The 20,945-nt window shown below is 36.4% G+C and overlaps 1 protein-coding gene across 1 annotated transcript in view; it reads left to right on the forward strand.

Moving 5' to 3' along the window:
• LOC101900537 (uncharacterized) overlaps nucleotides 1-20,945 on the forward strand; it is a 223,396-nt gene that overhangs the window by 125,084 nt on the left and 77,367 nt on the right. The window contains exon 4 of the mRNA XM_005179455.4: nucleotides 5,955-7,765. Coding sequence (XP_005179512.1) covers nucleotides 7,636-7,765 — 130 coding nt within the window. The 5' untranslated portion in view covers nucleotides 5,955-7,635. The remainder of the gene's footprint in view (nucleotides 1-5,954; nucleotides 7,766-20,945) is intronic.

The raw sequence follows: 20,945 nt of genomic DNA on the forward strand, positions 1-20,945 counted from the left end.
CAGGCTAGAATAAAACAAAAGAAAACAGAACAGAAGAATGGAGAAAATATTCTAAGAAGTTAAAGAAATATTCAAAGGGTAAGAAATGGCAAAGGAGATCTTAAATATGCTTTCAATGGAAGGGAGTTTCAGAGAGTTGCATTTAGGTGCATCTGAATAATATTTTTCAAGGAGTAACAGGGCAAAATATTTCTAAAAAATTGTGGAGATAGCTCTCCAAGTATTCAAACACAAACGTGGGCTTTTAAGGAATACTTTCTTAAGCATAAAAAACTTAGATTTTTATAGAGTATTTTTTCAAGGACTAAATAAACGTAAATTTTTTAGAGATTTTTTTGCAAGGACTAAACAATTGTGGATGTTTCAAAGAATATTTTCTCGAGGACTAAAAAACGTGCTTTTTTAAAGAATACTTTTTTGAGGACTAAATACACGTCGATTTTTTAAGTATATCTTTGAAGGACCAAAGAAACGTGGATTTTTTAAAGAATCTTTTTTTTCAAGAACCAAAAAAACGTGGATTTCTTGATAAATATTTTTTCGAGGATTAAACAAACGTAGATTTTTTAATGAATATTTTTCAAGGAAAGAACAAACTTGGATTTTTTGACTAATATTTTTTCATGGCATAAACAAACAATTTTTTTAAATTTTTTTTTTAAAGGAATAAAAAACGTTGAATTTTTAAAGGATATTTTGTTAAGGACCAAACAAACGTGTTTTTTTTAAGGATATTTTTCAATGACCAAACAAACGTGGATTTTTTTAATGATATTTTTTCAAGGAATCAAATAACGCGGATTAAAAAAAAATCCAGGATTTCTGTCGTCAAAAAAGCGGATTTTAAAGACAATTTGTTTTGAAGAACCTCTTATACTGGAAATATTGATTAAAAAAGTTTGAAAGTTGATTAGATTCATAAATCTCGGAATTTTAAGGAGTACTTTTTAAGAACCTTAGAAGTAGATTTTTACAGAATACTTTTTCAACAGATCAGTAAATATGGATTATTAAGGCATATATTTTTTCAAGGATCTCCAAGGTCAGATTTTTATAGCCTCAGCCATACAGGGGACATATATGATTTGATACAGCCAAAAAGTGTATCATCAAAATAACGGATTTAAACCTTTGGTTTCTTTTGTGCAAATCAAATCTGTCCGTTTGTCTGGCTGCAGCGCACGACAACTCTAAAAAGAGTATCCGATTTATTCCAAGCTTATTATAGAAAAAGAAGAGATCATTGAATTCTGTACTAAATTTGCGAATCCTAATATTTTTATCAGTGCTAGGTCAAGAGAAAAAATGAAAAATATCGATCTACTTCATCAAGTACCACCCCCACAACGGGTCAACATTTTGAATAACCCTAAAGTTCATAAAACTCGAAATGATGGTTCAATTCGTTTCAAACTTCGCTCATCCCAAAATTTCTATCAACACAAAAACAAATGTGAATATGGAGTATATCGTGTCACTCCTTCTGGTATCTTCCGCACAACGGGTCAAAACTTTGAATACTTATAACTCTCTCAAAATGTCGATGCACGAGTCTTCTATTTTGAGCTCCACTTTCTGCTGGATTTCCCCGTAATTTTTGTAAAAATTTAATTCTGTCGCACAGTGCTATTCTGCACATTTCTGACATGTGCAGGCTTCACATGAACTATGCCAATTGACCCTATGCCAATTTTCAAAATTTCAATCACTATCCGTTTACTTAATACCAAATATGGTACTATTTATTATTATGCACTTTTCGTGCACCAAAACCACCTCTTTATGACAAACCTATAACCAGCAAGGACCCCAATACAAAATTTTAAAATCCCAGCTTCATATGTTCACCCACATCCAAACAGTTCCAAATTTAGTACCATTTAGTAAAGTTCTTACATTTAGTTCACAAAAACCAAAACCACCTTCATATATCAAACTTACTTTAAACCTTAATACTCATACCCAATTTCAAATTTTTTAGTTCTATCCGTTCACATAATACCAAATTGTATCATTTTGAGAAGTTTAGTACCATTTTAGAAATTTTCGTAACCTCAGAGTCCGAATTTCCAAAAAGCCTTTGATACACCAATCCTGCACTCTATCAGCGATTCTCATTCCGAATTTTATCAAATTCTAGCTCATGTCGTTTGTCCAATAAAAAGTATTCAGATTTTAGTACTTTTTATACTCTTTGAGTATGAATTTCCAAAACCCCAACCTTAACATACGCCAATACACCTAAAATGACCCTAGTGCCAAATTTCTAGCTTCAACCGTTTCATCTGCGCATTGATTCTCAGTGAGTCAGTTATTTCACTATTCTTTTATATATAAAATACCTAATACAGAATGTAGTACCACTTGGTTCTTTTCGTTCAAGTAGGTATTTAATTCGAAAAGCACTTTATATTTACACATCAATATCGACCATATTTCGAGTTTTAGTACCATTTAGTATCGTTCGTAAATCTACGTTACCTATTTCCACAACCAACAGCACTACACACCAGTTTTGACCCTAACACAAAAATTCATCAAACTCTATTCGTACAATTGTGTACCATCTATTACCTTCTGTACTCTTGTAGTACTCATCTCCAAAACTAATTCTTAAGTTCAGGATTCCAGCTCTATAGATTCTCCCAAATCCAATTCGCACCAAATTGAGTACCATTTAGTACATATAAGTACAAATATCCCCAACTACCTATTCACTCAATCCAATAGAACTCTTATTTCCAAATTTTAGGATTTCAACTCTACCGGTTCTCACAAAATTTTGATTTGTACTAAATTCAATAACATTGCAATAGTAATCTTATTTCCAAATTTCCGAATTCCAGTTCTATCGCTTCACTACAATTTCAATTTGTACCAACTCTAGTACCATTTTAGTACACATTTCCATAAAAAATTGCATCATAAAATCCAATAGAAAACTTCCCATTTTTCAGACTATTCTCAAATTTAGTACCATTTAGTACAGTTCTCACACTTGTTACAAATCATCATATATCATTGGTTTACAAATCTTCATATATCAAAATTTCTTTCTAACCTTAAATCTAATACCAAATTTTTAGCTCTATAACATAATTCCAAATGGTACCATATTTAGTACCATTTTAGAAATTTTCATAACTTTAAGGTTTGAATTTCCAAAATCCTTTTGCTACATCAATCATGCACTCCATCAGTGACTCTCATTTAAAATTTCAGAATTCTAGCTCATTTCCTTTTTCCAATGCAAAATAACAAATTTAGTACCATTTAATACACAAAAGTACGAATTTGAAAAACTACCTACATACCTCAGTCCGGCAATGAATTAGTAATCTTATTACCAAATTTCGGTTCACCCAAATCTAAATTGTTCCAAATGTAGTACCATTTAGTACTTTTCGTACAGATAGGTACACATTTCGAAAACTGCTCCCATATTCCAATCCTAAACTTTGTCAGTAATGTTAATTTTATGTTTCAGAATTCCAGCTCCAAATTCAAATTGTACTAAATTTGGTACCGTTTAGTACTTTTCGTATACATCGACCCTACTCCTCAACCTTGATTCCCATTCCATATATCATGTTTTTATCTGTAACCGTTCACGTGATACCAAATGTCGTACATTTTATTACTTTTGGTGTAGATTGGTGCACATTTCACAAACTACCCCCACAACTCCCAATCTTACACTTCGTCAGCAATGTTAATTTCAAATTTTAGGAATCCAACCGTTCCTCCAACTACAAATTGTACCAAATTTAGTACCGTACCGTACTTTTCATATACATCGACCCTACCTTGATTACCATTCTATATTTCAAGTTTTTAGTTGTAAGCGTTCTCATGATACGAAATGGTACCAATGTAGTACATTTTTGGTACTTTTCGTACACTTATGGTACAAATTTTCAAAAACCCTTTGGTACATCCATCATACTCTCCATCATGTTCTTATATAATTTAATTTAATAAAAATCTCTCTCTTTTTCCCCCTCTTCTCCGCTAGGTAGGCCCACTATTCTCTTTTATTTTAAGAACATGCTCACTTATCCGTAAACAGTCTGTCAGTCCCTTAAACCTGGATTTTTTTTATACCATCCACCTTGGAAAGAGGGTATATTAACTTTGTCATTCCGTTTGTAACATCCCTAAATATTCGTCATAGACCCCATAAAGTATATATACTCATACTCAGAATAAAATAAAAAAATAAGTCGATTTAACGATGTCCGTCTCTCCGTCTATCTCTCCGTCTATCTCTCCGTCTGTCTGTCTGTCTGTTGAAATCACGATACAGCCCACATTATTTGACGTAGAGCGTCAAAATTAACAGAATAATTTGTATTGTGTCTAGGATGGTTGGTATTGAAAATGAGATATATCCGTCCACGTTTTGGTATAGTCCCTATGTAACGGTACCTCCCGATATGCGGTATTTTGATGGTTTTAGTCACATTTTTTCACGGATTTATCTAAAAATTGGTATTTGTTGGTCATAATGGGTTCTGGCTGCGGTGGCGAAACATTGTATGTATAGGTTCACGATGTGGTATAGCTCCCATATAACGTTACCTCCCGATATTCCGAATTTTGATGATTTTTGCCACATTTTTTTCACGGATTTGTCTCAAAATTGGTATTTACTGGTCATAATGGGTTCTGGCTGCTGTGGCGATACATTGTATGTATAGGTCCACGTTTTGGTATAGCTCCCATATAACGGTACCTCCAGATATTCGGTATTTTGATGATTTTTGCCACATTTTCTCGCGGATTTGTCTAAAAATTGGTATATGTGGATCATAATGGATCCTAGTTTGTGTGGCAAAATATTGCATGTGTAGGTCCACGTTTTGGTATAGCCCCCATATAACGGCACCTCCCAATATTCGGTATTTTGATGATTTTTGACACAATTTTTCAAGAATTTCTCTGAAAATTGGTAGTTGTAGGTCATAATGGGTTCCAGTTCGTGTTGCGAGTCATTGTAATTATAGGTCCACGTTTTGGTAAAGCCCTCATATAACGGTACCTCCCGATATTCGGTAATTTGATGATTTTTGCCACATTTTTTCAAGGATTTTTCTAAAAATTGGTATTTGTAGGTCATAATGGGTTCTAGCTCCTTTGGCGAAACATTGCATGTGTAGGTCCACGATTTGGTATAGCCCCCATATAACGGTACCTCCTGATATTCGGCATTTTAATGGTTTTTGCCACATTTCTTCTAATGTTTCCTTTACCTTAAGGTGGAGGGTATTAAAAGTTTGGCCCTGCCGAACCTAATGTTTTTTTTTTACTTTTTTTATAGAAAATTTTTCCAAGCACCCAAAATGTGGATTAAATGTCTTTCAGCGGGGACATGTGTCAATACATTTGAACCCTCGTTTTTTGTCTTTTCTTCTATCCAATTACGTTTAAATCCTTTAAGAAAAGGTCCTAATGAGTCCTGTGTCCGTTTTGTCGCTCTTAGAAACAAAGTGAAAAAAAAACAAAAATCCAACTTGACCTTCATATTTATCTGGGCAATTTAAAGGGTTGTTGTTTTTTTGTTTTATATTTAATTGAATAAGGCCGTCAAAGGAAGTGTAAAAAATGAAAACAAATAAAATGTCAGGAAAATAGAAACAAAAAAATGGAAAAAATTACGACTTTGAAAATGTCCTGTCTAAGCGAGTGTGTGTGTCGTGAAGAGTGACGGATTTTTTTTTTTCTGAAATAAAAATTCTTAAAGTCTTCTGAATGCTGACCCTTGTAATTTGAAAATAAATAGTTATTGTTGTTGAGAGACGGTGTAAAAACAGTGACACACAATGGCATTGTGTTACAGATCCTCTGTGTGTTGTTGGGTATCCTTGTGTTTTCCATCTCTTCCAGCATTTTTTTATGGCCACTGATTTTCTTGCTCATTGTTGTTGTTTCTCGTTTTTTTGTTGTCTTTACAGATTTCCTTTTGGCCTTTGAGGCATGTCTTCTTTTGTGGATTAAAGGAAAAACAAAACTTTGTTTTCTTCGGTTTTTTTTTTTCTGTTTCTGTTGCAACTTATTTTATTTGTTGGGCGCCAAGGATATAAACAACAAAACAAACTTGGTAGTACAACAACAACAACAGCAGCAGCATCAACATCACTGAACCAAGGCCTTCTGTGGGATTGTTTTGTAAAAAAGCAACAACAACAACAAACATAAGCAAAGGACCAAGGCAAACAGAAAACTTATCGGCAAACTTAAACAAAAGGAGGCGGGGAAGAGTGGCAACAATAATTGAAAATAGCAACATAGAAAAAAAAAAACACAACAAAAATACTTTTTCCTTCCCCTCCCCTGGCGGTCACATGTAATTGCTAAGGGGGAATAAGCGGCAACAAGCAAATCATACCGACATCATATTTCCCAGCAATTGGCACAGAAAAAAAATCGCAAAAGCTTTAATGTCTACTTGGCTGCTGGTGGTGTTTTTGTAAGCATAGGGACACGACATACAACACATCCGGAACCTAGTCACAGATACGTGTCAGCAACAGCCAAAGTTCCACTGACACACAGCCAGTCAGCCATACATCTCTTTCTCTCTATCTCGACGTTGTAGTGCCACTAACACAGCGACACACAGACATAACTAAATCAACGTTATCAGCAATTATCACAACGTTTCGTTTGGCAGCATAAAAAACAACAACAAAATACAACAAACATAGAGGCCTCAAACGTAACAAACAAAAAAAAAAAACAGCCCGGCTCCCATTGAAAACGGAGAAGCAAAAACACAACAAGAGAGAAACAAGCCTCTGAAAGCCTGCCATTTCAAGTGAAAGCACTCAACCAAGCAACCAGCCAACCATCCAAACAGGCAGCCTGTCTGTCATACAACCAGCAATTCATTCATACACATACAACGCAACATAATACCATATCAAAACCAGCCGCAGAGCAATACATTAGCAAGATTACACCAACCACCCAACCAACTTCACACAACCACCCAACGACGAATGCAGTTACAAAGAGAGCGGGAAGCAAGAGAGTGGAACGACAAATAAGAGACGCCATCATCATACACGACTACATCAATCATTGTAACGGCCTCTCATTGCCTGTTGCAAGCAAGCCAACATATCAGCATCACCAGCAACAACAACAACAACAACAACAACACCAAACCACATTGTATAGACATTGCCGATTCGGTTGGGTTATTCATTTCCAACTTAACTCAATTTCTATCACAAGAAGAAGAAGCATCCAACCAGCCAGCCATCATTTTTATGCAGACAACAACATAACAGTGCCCTCCAACAACAACAATCAGCCTTATACAAAGCAAAAGCATTTCTGCAAAGAACAAGAGAACGGTAGACAGGCTCTGGACAACACAGACACACCCACACACACACACAAACAGCCTGTGGAAATATTATAAGCGGGTGGCATTAACATCATTATTGCAACGGCTGTCATTAACACTCTAAAAATCCGCTTGGCCTCCCCACCAAAAATTCACACACCACCCCCCTCCCCCCCAATCATAGTTAGTTACACAGAGAGACTACCAGCAACTGTGTGGCACTTGTCATTCCATCCATCCGGCCGGCATTGACAACGCAACACAACGCAACACCAACAAAAATGGCGGGGACAACGGCGAAACGTAGCCGAAAGGATAACAACATGCTGATGCACGGTTTTATTTTGGTGACTATTTTGGCAACGGCCAAAAGTGCCGAAGCGGAAATTACCATGGAAGCAGCTTTTCAAGGTAATTGAATTGTGTTGTATACTTTTGATGTTATACCAATTTAATTTCCACCCCTAGCCACCACCCCCTTTCTTTATGTTTATTTATTCAATGCAGTTTTCCAGTTGTGTGTGTTTTTTTTCAGAGAAGTGGTAAATTTTGTGTTATGCCCCTCTTAGTGTGGTCCATTGAGGTACTTGACTTAGATTTTTATTGGGCTGCTACTGTTTTCTTTTCTTTCGTGCTCGTATTTTAATGAACTACTCGTTTCGAGGAGGCCATGCCACAAAGAGAGAGAGGGAGAGCGAGAGATGATTATCTCTGTTGTTATAATAATGACTATGCATTTGAAATTTTCATGATCTTGACACCGTAACGTATACGTTGTCACGTTACTAATACGTAACGGTGTAGCAAATGGTAAATAAATGGTAGTTTAAATATCATTTGGGAGGCATATATTGAGTTATGTAACAAGTAAAACCAGTAAAAAAAGTCCTAAAGTCGGGCTGGGCCGATTTTATGATACCCTACACCACTTTGCTAATTTAGTTGCGCTTTAGTTGAGTTGATTGATTATAATTATAATTTAAAATTCAAAGGACTAAATATGACGAAGTATTTGTATCTTTTAAATTCGGACTTGTATTGCCCATTTGGTGCAAAATTAATTTGAAATCAGATAAAGATATATATGGGAGCTATATCCAAATCTAAACCGATCTCGATAAAATTTGGCAAAGATATTTCTGAGCTGTATTTGATATATTTCCCTGAATATCGTTGTTACGGAGTGCATATTACGGCTGTGGGTAATAAATATAACAAATCGGATGAACAATATATATATGACAGCTATAGCTATATCTGAACCGATCTTCACCAAATTTGGCATACCAGCTTCTAGACTCAATTCGGTCATAAGTGCCAAATTCCATCCCATTTGGACAAATATTAGACGTTTGGTGGACAATAAAAGGTAAATCGGACGAAGTTATATATGGGAGCTATATCCAAATCTGAACCGATCTCGATAAAATTTAGCAAAGGTATTTCTGAGCTGTGTTTGATATATTTCCCCAAATATTGTTGTTACAGAGTGCATATTACAGCTGTAGGTAACAAATACAACAAATCGGATGAACAATATATATGGGAGCTATAGCTATCTCTGAACCGTTTTCGATCAAATTTGGCATACTTATTTTCAGGCCTAATTTGGTTGCATGTGCAAAATTTCCATACTATTCGGGCTGATATTACACGTTTGGTGCACAATAAAAGGCAAATCGGACGAAGATATATATAGGAGCTATATCTAAATTTTTACCGATTATCTCCAATTTCAATAGGGTTCGTCTCTGGGCCAAACAAATATTGTTTGGAAAATTTCATCTCAATCGGATAATAAATGCGACCTGCATTTTGTTCACAAGAATACATGGACAGACGGACGGACGGACAGACGGACTGACATGCATAAATCAACTAAGAAAGTGATTCTATGCAGATCATCAAAAGGAACTATGGGTCTATCTCGTTTCCTTTTGCCTGTAACAAACAAATGCACAAAGACCTAATACCCTGTCCACCTTGTGGTGTAGGGCATAAAAACATTAAGTTCGGCCGGGCCAAACTTTTAATACCCTCTACCTTAGGGTAAAGGAAACATTAGAGGCCATTATGACACACATATTCCAAGTTTTAAACATATTCATGGGAAAATGTGCAAAAAATCTTCAAAATACCGAATATCGGGAAATACGGCTATACAAAAACGTGGACCTATACATACAGTGTTTCGCCAAAAGAGCTAGAACCCATTAAGACCAACAAATACCAATTTCTACACAAATCCGCAAAGAAATGTGTCAAAAAACATTAAAATGCCGAATATCGGGAGGTACCGTTACAATGGGGCTATACCAACCAAATCGTGGATCCATACATGCATTGTTTCGCCACCTGAACTGGAACCCATTATGATCTACAAATACTAATTTTTAGACAAATCCGTGAAAAAATGTGGCAAAAATCATCAAAATACCGAATATCGGGAGGGACCATTATATGGGGACTATACCAAAACGTGGACGGATATATCTCATTTTCAATACCAACCATCCTAGACACAATACAAATTGCTCTGCTAAATTTTGGCGCTCTACGTCAAATAATGTGGGATGTTTCGTGATTTCAACAGACAGACGGACGGAGAGATAGACGGAGAGACGGACATCGTTAAATCGTCTTAGAATTTAATGCTGATTATGAATATATATACTTTATGAGGTCTACGACGAATATTTAAGGGTGTTATAAACGGAATGACAAAGTTAATATACCCTCCTTTCTAAGATGGAGGGTATAAAAAAAGAGCTGTTCATACATTAAATTTAGAATTTTCAAAGCATATATTGAGGCGATCCCAATACTCTGCTGTACTTATACTATACTTATATTACAAATGCTATAAATACGTGAATCAATACCAAAGTAGCTATTGCCGACAGAGGTATAGCCTCAGCAAATGTTCGACTATTAAAGTATTTTTTGACTTCTGTTATGATTATTCAAATTGTTGTCCCTCTATGGGGTTGGTTCCGAAGGAATGGGTTATTATTTTTCATTTCGTATCGGACCTTACTAAATATGATATTGCGATGTGCCAAGTTTGGACTATATTGGTTACTTCCTTCACTTTATTTTATTTAGAAAGATTTAAAATGTGCATAAAGTATCAGATATAATCGACAGTAGTAATCCATTTTCATGCTTCATGTAATACAGATAAAAATTTTCGTATCGGCAAAATTACAAGAAAATCGAATCTGTTGTTGATAGAAATATTAAGATGAGCTAAGTCTGGATGGAATCGGATGTTAATTTCACGTTTTATGAGTTTCATGGATATTTAAATTGTTGACTCTTTGTGGGGGAGGTACCCGAAGAGGTGGACCGATATATCCCAATTTCACACCTGACCTTGGATTAATAAATATATTGCGATGTGCTTAATTTGTAGAGAACCGGATGCTTATTTCGTATTTTATGATCGTTTTGAATATCCAAAATTTTGACCCTTTGTGGGGCAGGTACCAGAAGAAATGTTCCGATCCCTACCATATTTATAAAAGATCTTGTGTTGATACAAATATTGAGATGTGCCAAGTCTGAATGGAATTGGATGTTAATTTCGCGTTTTATGAGCTTCATGGATACTCACAATTTTGACTTTTTGTGGGGGAGGTACCAGAAGGAGTGAACCGATATATTCCATTCTCACATCAGATCTTGTGTTAGTAGAAATAATGGGATATGTGAAATATGAAAAGAGAAAGGGGCTTGTTTCGGATTTTATAATAGTTTTGGTTATTCAAAACTTTGACCCTTTGTGGGGGAGGTACCAGAAAAAATGGTCCGATCTCTACCATTATTATGCCAGAACTTACGTTGATAGAAATATTAAGACGTGCCAAGACTAAATGGAATCGGATGTTAATTTCGCGTTTTATGAGCTTAGTGGGTATTCAAAATACCAGAAAGAGTGGACCGATATAATCCATCTTCACACGAGACCTTGGGCTATAAATATCGGGATGTGTGAAATTTTAAGACAATGGGATTCCTACATCACATTTTATAAGAGTTATAATTATTCAAAATTTTTACCCTTTGTGGGGAGGCACTTGATGGAGTGGACCGATATTGTCCATATTCGGACCTGACCTAGCACTGATGCAAATATTAGGATTAGCAAAATTTGGAGCAAAATCGGATTTTCCCTTCTCTTTCTGTGCAAAGAATATTTTTTTTGCAAATTTCGACCTTTTGTGGGGGAGGTACCAGAAGGAGTGGACCGATATTGGTCATCTTCGAACTCGATCTAAGTTTGACAAAAATATTACGATGTACCAAGTTTGGACCAAATCGGACGGACGGACATCGCTAGATTGACTTCAAATGTTCTGAAACGGATTTGGTCCAAAGAGACCTAGGGTCTAAAACCGTTATTTCGACTAGGCACGTTTTGACCGTATCAAATGATATATACCCTCTGTAGCCATATGGCTGAGGGTATAAAAATACTGGGAGAGATCTTTTCCATCCAGAACTCGAAATCTCAAGATCAAAATACCGAAAATTTGAAGATACAGTAATATGGAGTCTATACCACCAAATAGTGGAGCAAAATTGAAAATTTTTAAAATCTGAAAGTGACATGTTTTGGGAGTCCATTCCGAAATATGAACCGATATGTCCCATTTTAATTACCAAGCATACTGGGGTTCTAAACAATTTTGAGCAAAATTCCAATATAATAGAATGTATCCCTGTATTAGTATCCGTTTTTAAGGATCTTACCCCTCTGTACGTTGGTCATCGACCCATATTCGACAGGCTTAGCTTCTTAACACCGTTTTCATTGTAAAATTAAACCATCAGCCAGTCCCAATTTTCAGCCTGATTCTCTTTTATTCGCTCAAATTAAATTGTCTTCGCTCATCTCAAAAGACCCCAATGGGTTTAATTTGTTTTTATACCCTCCACCATACTATGGAGGGTATATAAATTTTGTCATTCCGTTTGTAACTCCTCGAAATACTCATGTCAGACCCAATAAAGTATATATATATATATATATATATATATATATATATATATATATATATATATATATATATATATATATATATATATATATATATATATATATATATATATATATATATATTCTTGATCAGCGTAAAATTCTAAGTCGATTTAACCATGTCCGTCTGTCTGTTGTAATCACGCTATCTTTCGATCGAATTGAGATAGAAGGCTACAATTTTGCACACGTGTTTATTTTTCCAGTAGGCAGGTTAAGTTCGTAAATGGGCCATGTAGGTCCACGTTTTTATATATCCCCCATATATAAATACCTCCCGACATTCGGTATTTTGATGATTTTAGCGACGTTATTCGCTGGAATTGTTTCAAATTTGGCATTTGAAGTTCGAAGTGGATACTACAGCCTTAGACAGAACATTATCTGTGTAGGTTCACGTCTTCGTATAGCCCCCATACAACGGTACCTCCCGATATTCGGTATTTTGATGATTTTAGCGTCATTATTTAACGGAATTGTTTCAAATTACGTATTTAGACTTCGTAATGGAAACTACAGTCTGTGACAGAAAATTGTCTATGCAGGTCCAGGTCTTCGTATAGGCCCCATATATCAGTACCTCCCTATATTCGGTAAGTGCAATACCCACCGAAATTTTTTGAGATGTCGTATATGACGTTCGTAATGGATGCTATAGCCTGTGACCGAAAATTGTTTCGAATTTGAATATGGTAATGGCTTATGACAAACAAGGCCTATGTAGGTTCACGTCGTATAGACCCTAATATAACGGCTATGCTCAGTATTTTAAGATTTTAACAGAATTCTTTAAGGACTTTATTTTTTGAATATTTCCAAATTTTTTAATATTTCAAAGTTCGGCCCGGTCGACCTTATTGCTTTTTAACTTGATTTTTTTTTCATTCCCATAAATGTTCCGCAGCTTGGTAATGACATAATAAGCGTTAGGTGTTATTTTGTGAGAAATTTCAAGTGCTCTCATTCTCTTATATCCCCCGGCAATTGCTCTGAGATATCCAACTCTTATTTCATGTTTTTTTTTTTTTAATCTTAATACTTGTTCTCCTGCCTACCATTTACATTTTCCGATGAAATCGATTTACATTATTGTCCAATTGGAGCGTTTAACGGTACCCACGTTCGATCCATACATTTCTGGTCATTCGGTTGTCATGCAAATGACAGCCAATAAATTCATTATTTGTCGTCATTATTGTTATTATTGTATTATTATTTTCATTTTTATTTGTTGACTTTAAGAGAGGTGAGTGTGTGTGTGTGTGTGTGTGTGTGTGTGTGTAAGAGCAGGTGTGTTTCTCACAGAGTGTGTGGAAATATGCGTGCATGTCCTCTCTTCGGCTATTTAGTCATCAATTATGTATGAATAAATGTGTGTGTGTTTGTATGTAATAACAAAAACATGTTTTGCCAACCGTTATCAAGTTGTTTACATTGATGTTGCTGGCACATGAAATTTATTTATTTATTCACCCTTTTCCTTTGTTTTTGTGCCGAAGCTCTCTTGCCTATCCCTTTTTTTCAAACAATATTTAATATTTTTTTTTTTGTTTTTTTTTTTTTTTTGGTGCTGACATTTGACATGAAGCCCACTTGAAATGTCAACAAATTTATGTTGGTGCACCCTTTTTCATAACACACACACACACGCATACCACAACACATTCCACTTGATTGCAACATTAACTGCTGCCATTGCTGCTGCTGCTGCTGTTGCTGTTCTTGTCGGGTCGTCCGCCTGATAAAATATTGGCCAAACACAAAAACCATATTCGACCAACCAACCACTCGATTTTATTGGTTTCGTTAGCAATAATTCAATTTTTTTTCAACGTCGCCATTGTTTTGTGGGACAACACAAACTGTGAAATTGCCTTTAATGAGAAAAGTTGAAGAATAAATGATTTGTCAACACACAGTGTGCATTAAATAGCCGGGCCATTGGGTCGCCATAGAAGAAAGGATTGGCCTGGAAACAGAAAAAAAAACCAACAGCAAAATATATGGCAAAAACTTATACTAATAATCGTGGTCATCGGTGGTGGCGCTCATCGGTGCAGGATGCTATGAATTATTTTGTTTTTCACTTCCAATTGAAATTAAAAACACCCAGATAACCGAAACGAAATTTATTCCCTGTTAAGTGGGTCAATTTGACATCAAGTGGTTGTCCGGCAAGCTTTGCAAATTTTATTATCGATATCATAATTCACAATTAAATAAGAAATAAAATGGCTATTACGATCGTATGACAGAGCCACAATATGGTTTGTTATTCAATATTTTAAATAACAAATTGAAGTTCGATTTTATTTCAGTTCGGTGCGTATACATGGTGGCGAAACGTATACGCAGCACAGTGAGGTATTCACAATTGGCTAAAATGGTGTCGCATGGGTGTTGACAATTATTCGCACAGCAGGAATTAAAGGGTAGAATATAAACAAGTAAAAAGCAGCTATGTTTGGCCAGGCCAAACTTTCTATGCCCACCGCCATTCGGAGGGAACTTGAAAAATTAAAAAAAAACAAGTAAAAAAACATTAAGTTCGGCCGGGCCAAACTCCACCCTAAGGTAAAAGAACATTAGAAGAAATGTGGCAAAAAACATTAAAATGCCGAATATCGGGAGGTACCGTTATATAGGGGCTACACCAACACGTGCACCTATAATTACAATGTTTCGCCACACGAACTAGGACCCATTATGACCCACAAATACCAACTTTTACACAAATCAGTGAAAAAATGTGGCATAAATCATCAAAATACCGAATATCGGTAGGTACCGTTATATGGGGGCTATACCAAAACGTGGACCTATACATGCAATGTTTTGGCTCACGCTCAGGGACCCGTCATGACCTACAAATACCAATTTTCAGATAAATCCGTGAAAAAATGTGGCATAAATCATCAAAATACCGAATATCGGGAGGTACCGTTATATGGGGACTATACCAGAACGTGGACCGATATATCTCATTTTCAATACCAACCATCCTAGGGACAATACACACACTTGTGCCAAATTTCAAAGGTCTACGTCAAATAATGTGGGCTCTATCGTGATTTCAACAGACAGACGGACAGACAGACAGACAGACAGACAGACGGACAGACAGACAGACGGACATCGCTAAATCGTCTTAGAATTTTATGCTGATTATGAATATATATACTTTATGGGGTCTACGACGAATATTTAGAGGTGTTACAAACGGAATGACAAAGTTAATATACCCTCCTACCCATGGTGGAGGGTATAAAAATGCGTCGATAAAAAACGCTCAAATAAAAAACCTTTATGTAGGAGCTATACGAAGACATGGTGCTGGATAAGTAGTTTTTATATATATATTATAGGCCTACTACAGCCGAACTTCAAATACGAAATTTGACTCAATTCCGGTGAATAATGTCGCTAATACCGAATAAAGGGAGGTACAGTTGTATGGGGGCTATACTAAGACGTGGGCCTGCATAGACAATTTTCCGTCATAAGTGGTAGTACCCATTACGAACTTCAAATACGAAATTTGCTTTGGAAAAATGTACTACAAGTGCAAGTACTAAATAGCACTATATTTGGAGGAATTTGGTACTGGGCGAACAGATAGGTCTTGAAATTTGAAATGTTGTGTCCATAACGAGACTGGAGTTAGGTGAGTAGGCTTGGCTGGGCAGCGAAATAGGTGCAGCCTATGTCATGTGGGCCTGTGCCACATGCTGGGCAGATGTTCTGCACGTCGTCGTTAATCCGGGCCCAGTAGGAATTTAGGCGGCTGCACCATCCGGATCGTAATTGAGCCAAAACTACTCGGGTTTGTCGGGGCAGCTCTTGTTCTTCAGCTGCGACGGGAGGGGGATGGTCTCCTAGCACAGTATTCACTCTATATCCTTCAATGGCTTCTGAGACCGCATTAGAGTGAAAACTATTCAGTCCCGCTTGATAGGCCTGTTGCTCTCTCTTATACCTCTGTACCTCTCTCTCTCTAGATCATGAAGATCTTTCCTAACGTGCCTGGGCGGAGGTTGCCTATCCTCAAGATGGTGATTTGGATGGCTTTGTCTATAACACCCAAGCAGGTATTGCATTGACAGCATTTTGTTATGCTGTCGCACCGGTAAGACCTTCGCCTCCTCATGTAGGTGATCGACAGGTGTCATGAGAAGGCACCCTGTTGCGGTTCTAAGGGCGGAATTCTGGCAGGACTGAACATTTTTCCACTGTGTAGCACTGACGTTGGCGGACCACACCGGAGCCGCAAGTTTCCAACAGATCGGCCTATTGCGTTGTAAGAGGTCAACAAGGTTTCCTTATCAGCTCCCCAAGTACTGCCGGCCAGAGACTTGAGGACCTTGTTCCTACTTCTAATCTTGTCGCAGATAGCTGTGGTATGCGCGGACGACTTAAAGAGGCTATCGAATGTGACCCCTAATACCTTGGGGTAGTTGGTGAAATATTTAGATATAACAAGTTGTAAAGAATCGGCGATTTGTTTCGCAAGTTTTGACAGACATAAGTATTGGAAATGACCCTTATTGGGTGAGGTACCAGAAGGGGTTGGCCGATGTTTATCATCTTCACAACAGATGCTAGCAAAAATTTTTGAATGTGGGAAATTTGAGGAGATGGATAGATGGATTTGAATGCTTTCTTTGACGGTTTTATTTTTCAAAATCCTCAACCCTTTGTGGGGGAGATACCAGAAGGAGTGGAACGATATATTCCATAATTCGAAGAGAACCGGATGATTATTTCGGATTTTATGATCGTTTTGGTCATTCAACATTTTAACCTTTTGTGCGGAGGTACAAGAAGGAATCGTCCGATCTCTACCATCTTTATAACATAACTTGATTTGATGGAAAAATTGAGATGTGCCAAATATGAATGAAATCGGATGTTAATTTTGTATTTTATATGTTTCATGATTATTCAAAATTTTGACCCTTTGTGGGGTAGGTACCAGAAGGAGTGGACCCATATATATTTCACCTTCACACCAGACCTTGGATTAATAAAAATATTGTGATGTGTTTAATTTGAAGATAATCAGACTTTACATCACATTCCATAAAAGTTATAATTATTCCAAATTTTGACCGTTTGTTCGGGAGGTAGACGATGGAGTGAGCCAATATTGTCCATTTTCTCACTGATGCAAATATTTGTATATGCAAAATTGGAGCACATTAGGATTATCCTTTCTCTTTTTGTGCCGTAAATTATTTTCTTTGAAAATGTTGACATTTTGTGGGGGAGGTACAGGAAGGAGTGGACCGATATTGCTCATCGCCGAACTCGATCTAAGTTTTGACAATAATATTATGATGTACCAATTTTGGATCAAATCGGATACTCCTTCCGAGAGTTATCGTGCGCACCAGCCAGACAGGCAGACAGACGGACGAACTTATATCGACTAGATCGACTCCAAATGTCCCGAAACGTATTTGATGGTTATTCAATGAGGCACGTTTTGGTCGTATCAAATAATATATACCCTCTGTAGCCATATGGATGAGGGTAACAAAATTGTGGAACTAAAGATATAAAAATCATTGCATATATCTATAAGCTCAAAATTTTAAATCGATAACGAAAATTCGTTTTTGCCATTTTAAAACGGGCAAAGTCTGCTTTGATTTTCTTACTTCGACTTTTGAAAGCGAATGTTTCGAAATATCTGGAAGCTCCCATGTTTCCAAGTAACTTCTATAGACTGAGGGAGTATACTTCTATGACAAAAAAAAATCTCGTCTGTAGAAACCACGCTAGCTTTTGAACGAAATGAAGGAAGTTAAAAATAATTTACTAAAATTTTTGGTATTTGTAGGTCCACGTTTTGGTATAAAATTTTGTATTTTAGATTTTGGGTATTTTAGTCACAATTTTAACCTGAATTTTCTTTAAATTGGCAGCATGTGTTCCCATTATGTTAGAAACATTCTTGTATATAACTGTCAATATAGGTATAAATTTTGGTATACTCCGCACATTCCTGCACCTGCATATATATATTCGGCTTTTTTATGATTTTGACGACATTATTCACTGAAATTGTTTCAAGTCCGTATTTGAAGATCGTATTGGGTACTATAGTCGTATTGGCCCCAGTAAAGCGGCAAATTCCTATATTTGGTATTTTTGAAAAATATGCAAATTCCCTCTAAATGCTGGGGGGTGTTCAAAATTCGGTCCATCCGAACTTGCTGCTTTTCTACTTGTTATACCCTCCACCATATTATGGAGGGTATGTTAATTTTGTCATTCCGTCTGTAACTCCTCGAAATACTCATGTCCGACCCAACAAAGTATATATATTCTTGATCAGCGTAAAATTCTAAGACGATTTAGTCATGTCCATCTGTCTGTCGTTCCGTCTGTCCGTCTGTCTGTTGTAATCATGCTATCTTTCGAACAAATTGAGATAGAAGGCTAAAATTTTGCACACATGTATATTTTGCCAGTAGGCAGGTTAAGTTCGTAAATGGGCCATGTAGGTCCAAGTTATCATATAGCCCCCATATAACGGTACCTCCCGATATTCGGTATTTTGATGATTTTAGCGACATTATTTACCGGAATCGTTTCAAATTTGGTATTTGAAGTTCGTAATGAATACTACATTCTAAGTCAAAAAATGAGCCATGTAGGTCCACGTCTTCGTATAGCCCCCATATAACGGTACCCCCGATATTCGGTATTTTGATGATTTAAGCGACATTATTTACCGGAATCGTTTCAAATTTGGTATTTGAAGTTCGTAATGGATACTACATTCTAAGTCAAAAAATGAGCCATGTAGGTCCACGTCTTCATATAGCCCCCATATAACGGTACCCACCGATATTCGGTATTTTGATGATTTAAGCGACATTATTTACCGGGCTTGTTTCAAATTTCGCATGTGAAGTTCGTAATGGATACTTCAGACCATGCCAGATAATTGTCTGTGCAGGTCCACGTCATCGTATAGCCCCCATATAACGGTACCCCCCATATTGGGTATTTTGATGATTTTAGCTACATTATAAACAGATTTTTCTTCAAGTTACGCATTTAAATATTGTTATAACTTATGACAAAAGTTGCTTATGCAGGTCTATGTCGTCGTATAGGCATTCAGTATTTTTAAGATTTCAACAGAGTTTTTAACGGATTTTATTATTATTTTTGTTTGGAAATTGCCAAATTTGTACCAAATGGTGGAGGGTATTAAAAGTTCGGCCCGGCCGAACTTACAGCTGTTTTACTTATTTTTCCTTTAATTTAATATTGAAATTTCCTATTTTTAAGCATTAAAAAAAAACATTTTCAATTTCCGTTAAAGCTAATCCATATTTCTTTAAGAAATATATATTTTCTATTAAAAATATGAAAAAGAATTACTGAGTGTGTATTGAGTGTGTTACTCAATGTGACCTCAAGCCACATTTTTACGTATTAAATATATATCTTTTAAGTCATGGTGTCTCCTTGACCTATGACCTTATGATAATGAAATGATTACTCTCACAACTTTGACGTCTACTACGACTCTAAGCCATTGGTCTACTGTCCATCGAACATAAAACCTTATCATTGGCAATGCTGCCAATTTTCGGCATATTCTGACTATGGCAATACTAGACACTTCCTTCCTTCTCCCCCTGGGTATTCTACTCAGAAAACTATTTCCCGCCCCCCAAGTTGAGTGGTGTCTTAATGACGGTTGTTTGTCTGTTCATTAAAAATTAACACCAATTTTCAAATTATCTCTTACCTTGTTATTCTCCAGCACATCACATTAAATGTTAACGCCCTTCTTGTAAAAAGTTGTAGTTTCCCCATTTTTTTCTTCTTTTTTCCATTTTCCCCAAAAGTTTTTGCTAATTTAAATACACCCACCTCTTCTTTTTTTTTGGTGAAAGGATTACCAAACTAATCGTCATTAACAACTGTGGCTTAAAACAAAATACGGAACTCGTTTTGCCGTAGAAAATTTAAGACCCCTAACGAAAAACTAGAGTGGCCTTAAAAAACTTTTCTTCAAACTTTTAGACCAAAAACTACTAGTACAACAACAACAAAATTGGAAAACAAAAATTACACAACAGCAGTAGCGGCGGCAGCAAAAAAACTAGAATCATCAGCATTACATATGTTATGTAAAGTGTAGTTGTTTAAACTGAGTTTAGTTTATTTGCTTTTGGCTTTTGGCTTCAGACGCCCACGCAACACACACTCACACACCCATACCCATACCCATACACGAAAACTATAAACCTAACAAGGCACAAACTTATAAAACATCCGGCGTGACTAATGCCATATGAGTTAAATCACCAACACCCAGGCTCTCAAGGCGTCTTTTCGAGCTCCCCCCCCCCCCCCCCCCCCTACCCTCTTTTCTTGAGTCTTCCAAAAATATTTGGGGTTGAAAATCTCTGCTTGACGGGAATTAAAAAATTGTAATTTCTGCCAAAGTTTTGTCGTTGTTGTTGTTATTGCTGTTGTTCTGTATTTTTTGGTTTGTTTTATGTTTTTTGGTGTGTAATAATG

This window comes from Musca domestica, unplaced genomic scaffold (assembly GCF_030504385.1).
Source record: "Musca domestica strain aabys unplaced genomic scaffold, Musca_domestica.polishedcontigs.V.1.1 16, whole genome shotgun sequence".
Taxonomy (NCBI): domain Eukaryota; kingdom Metazoa; phylum Arthropoda; class Insecta; order Diptera; family Muscidae; genus Musca; species Musca domestica.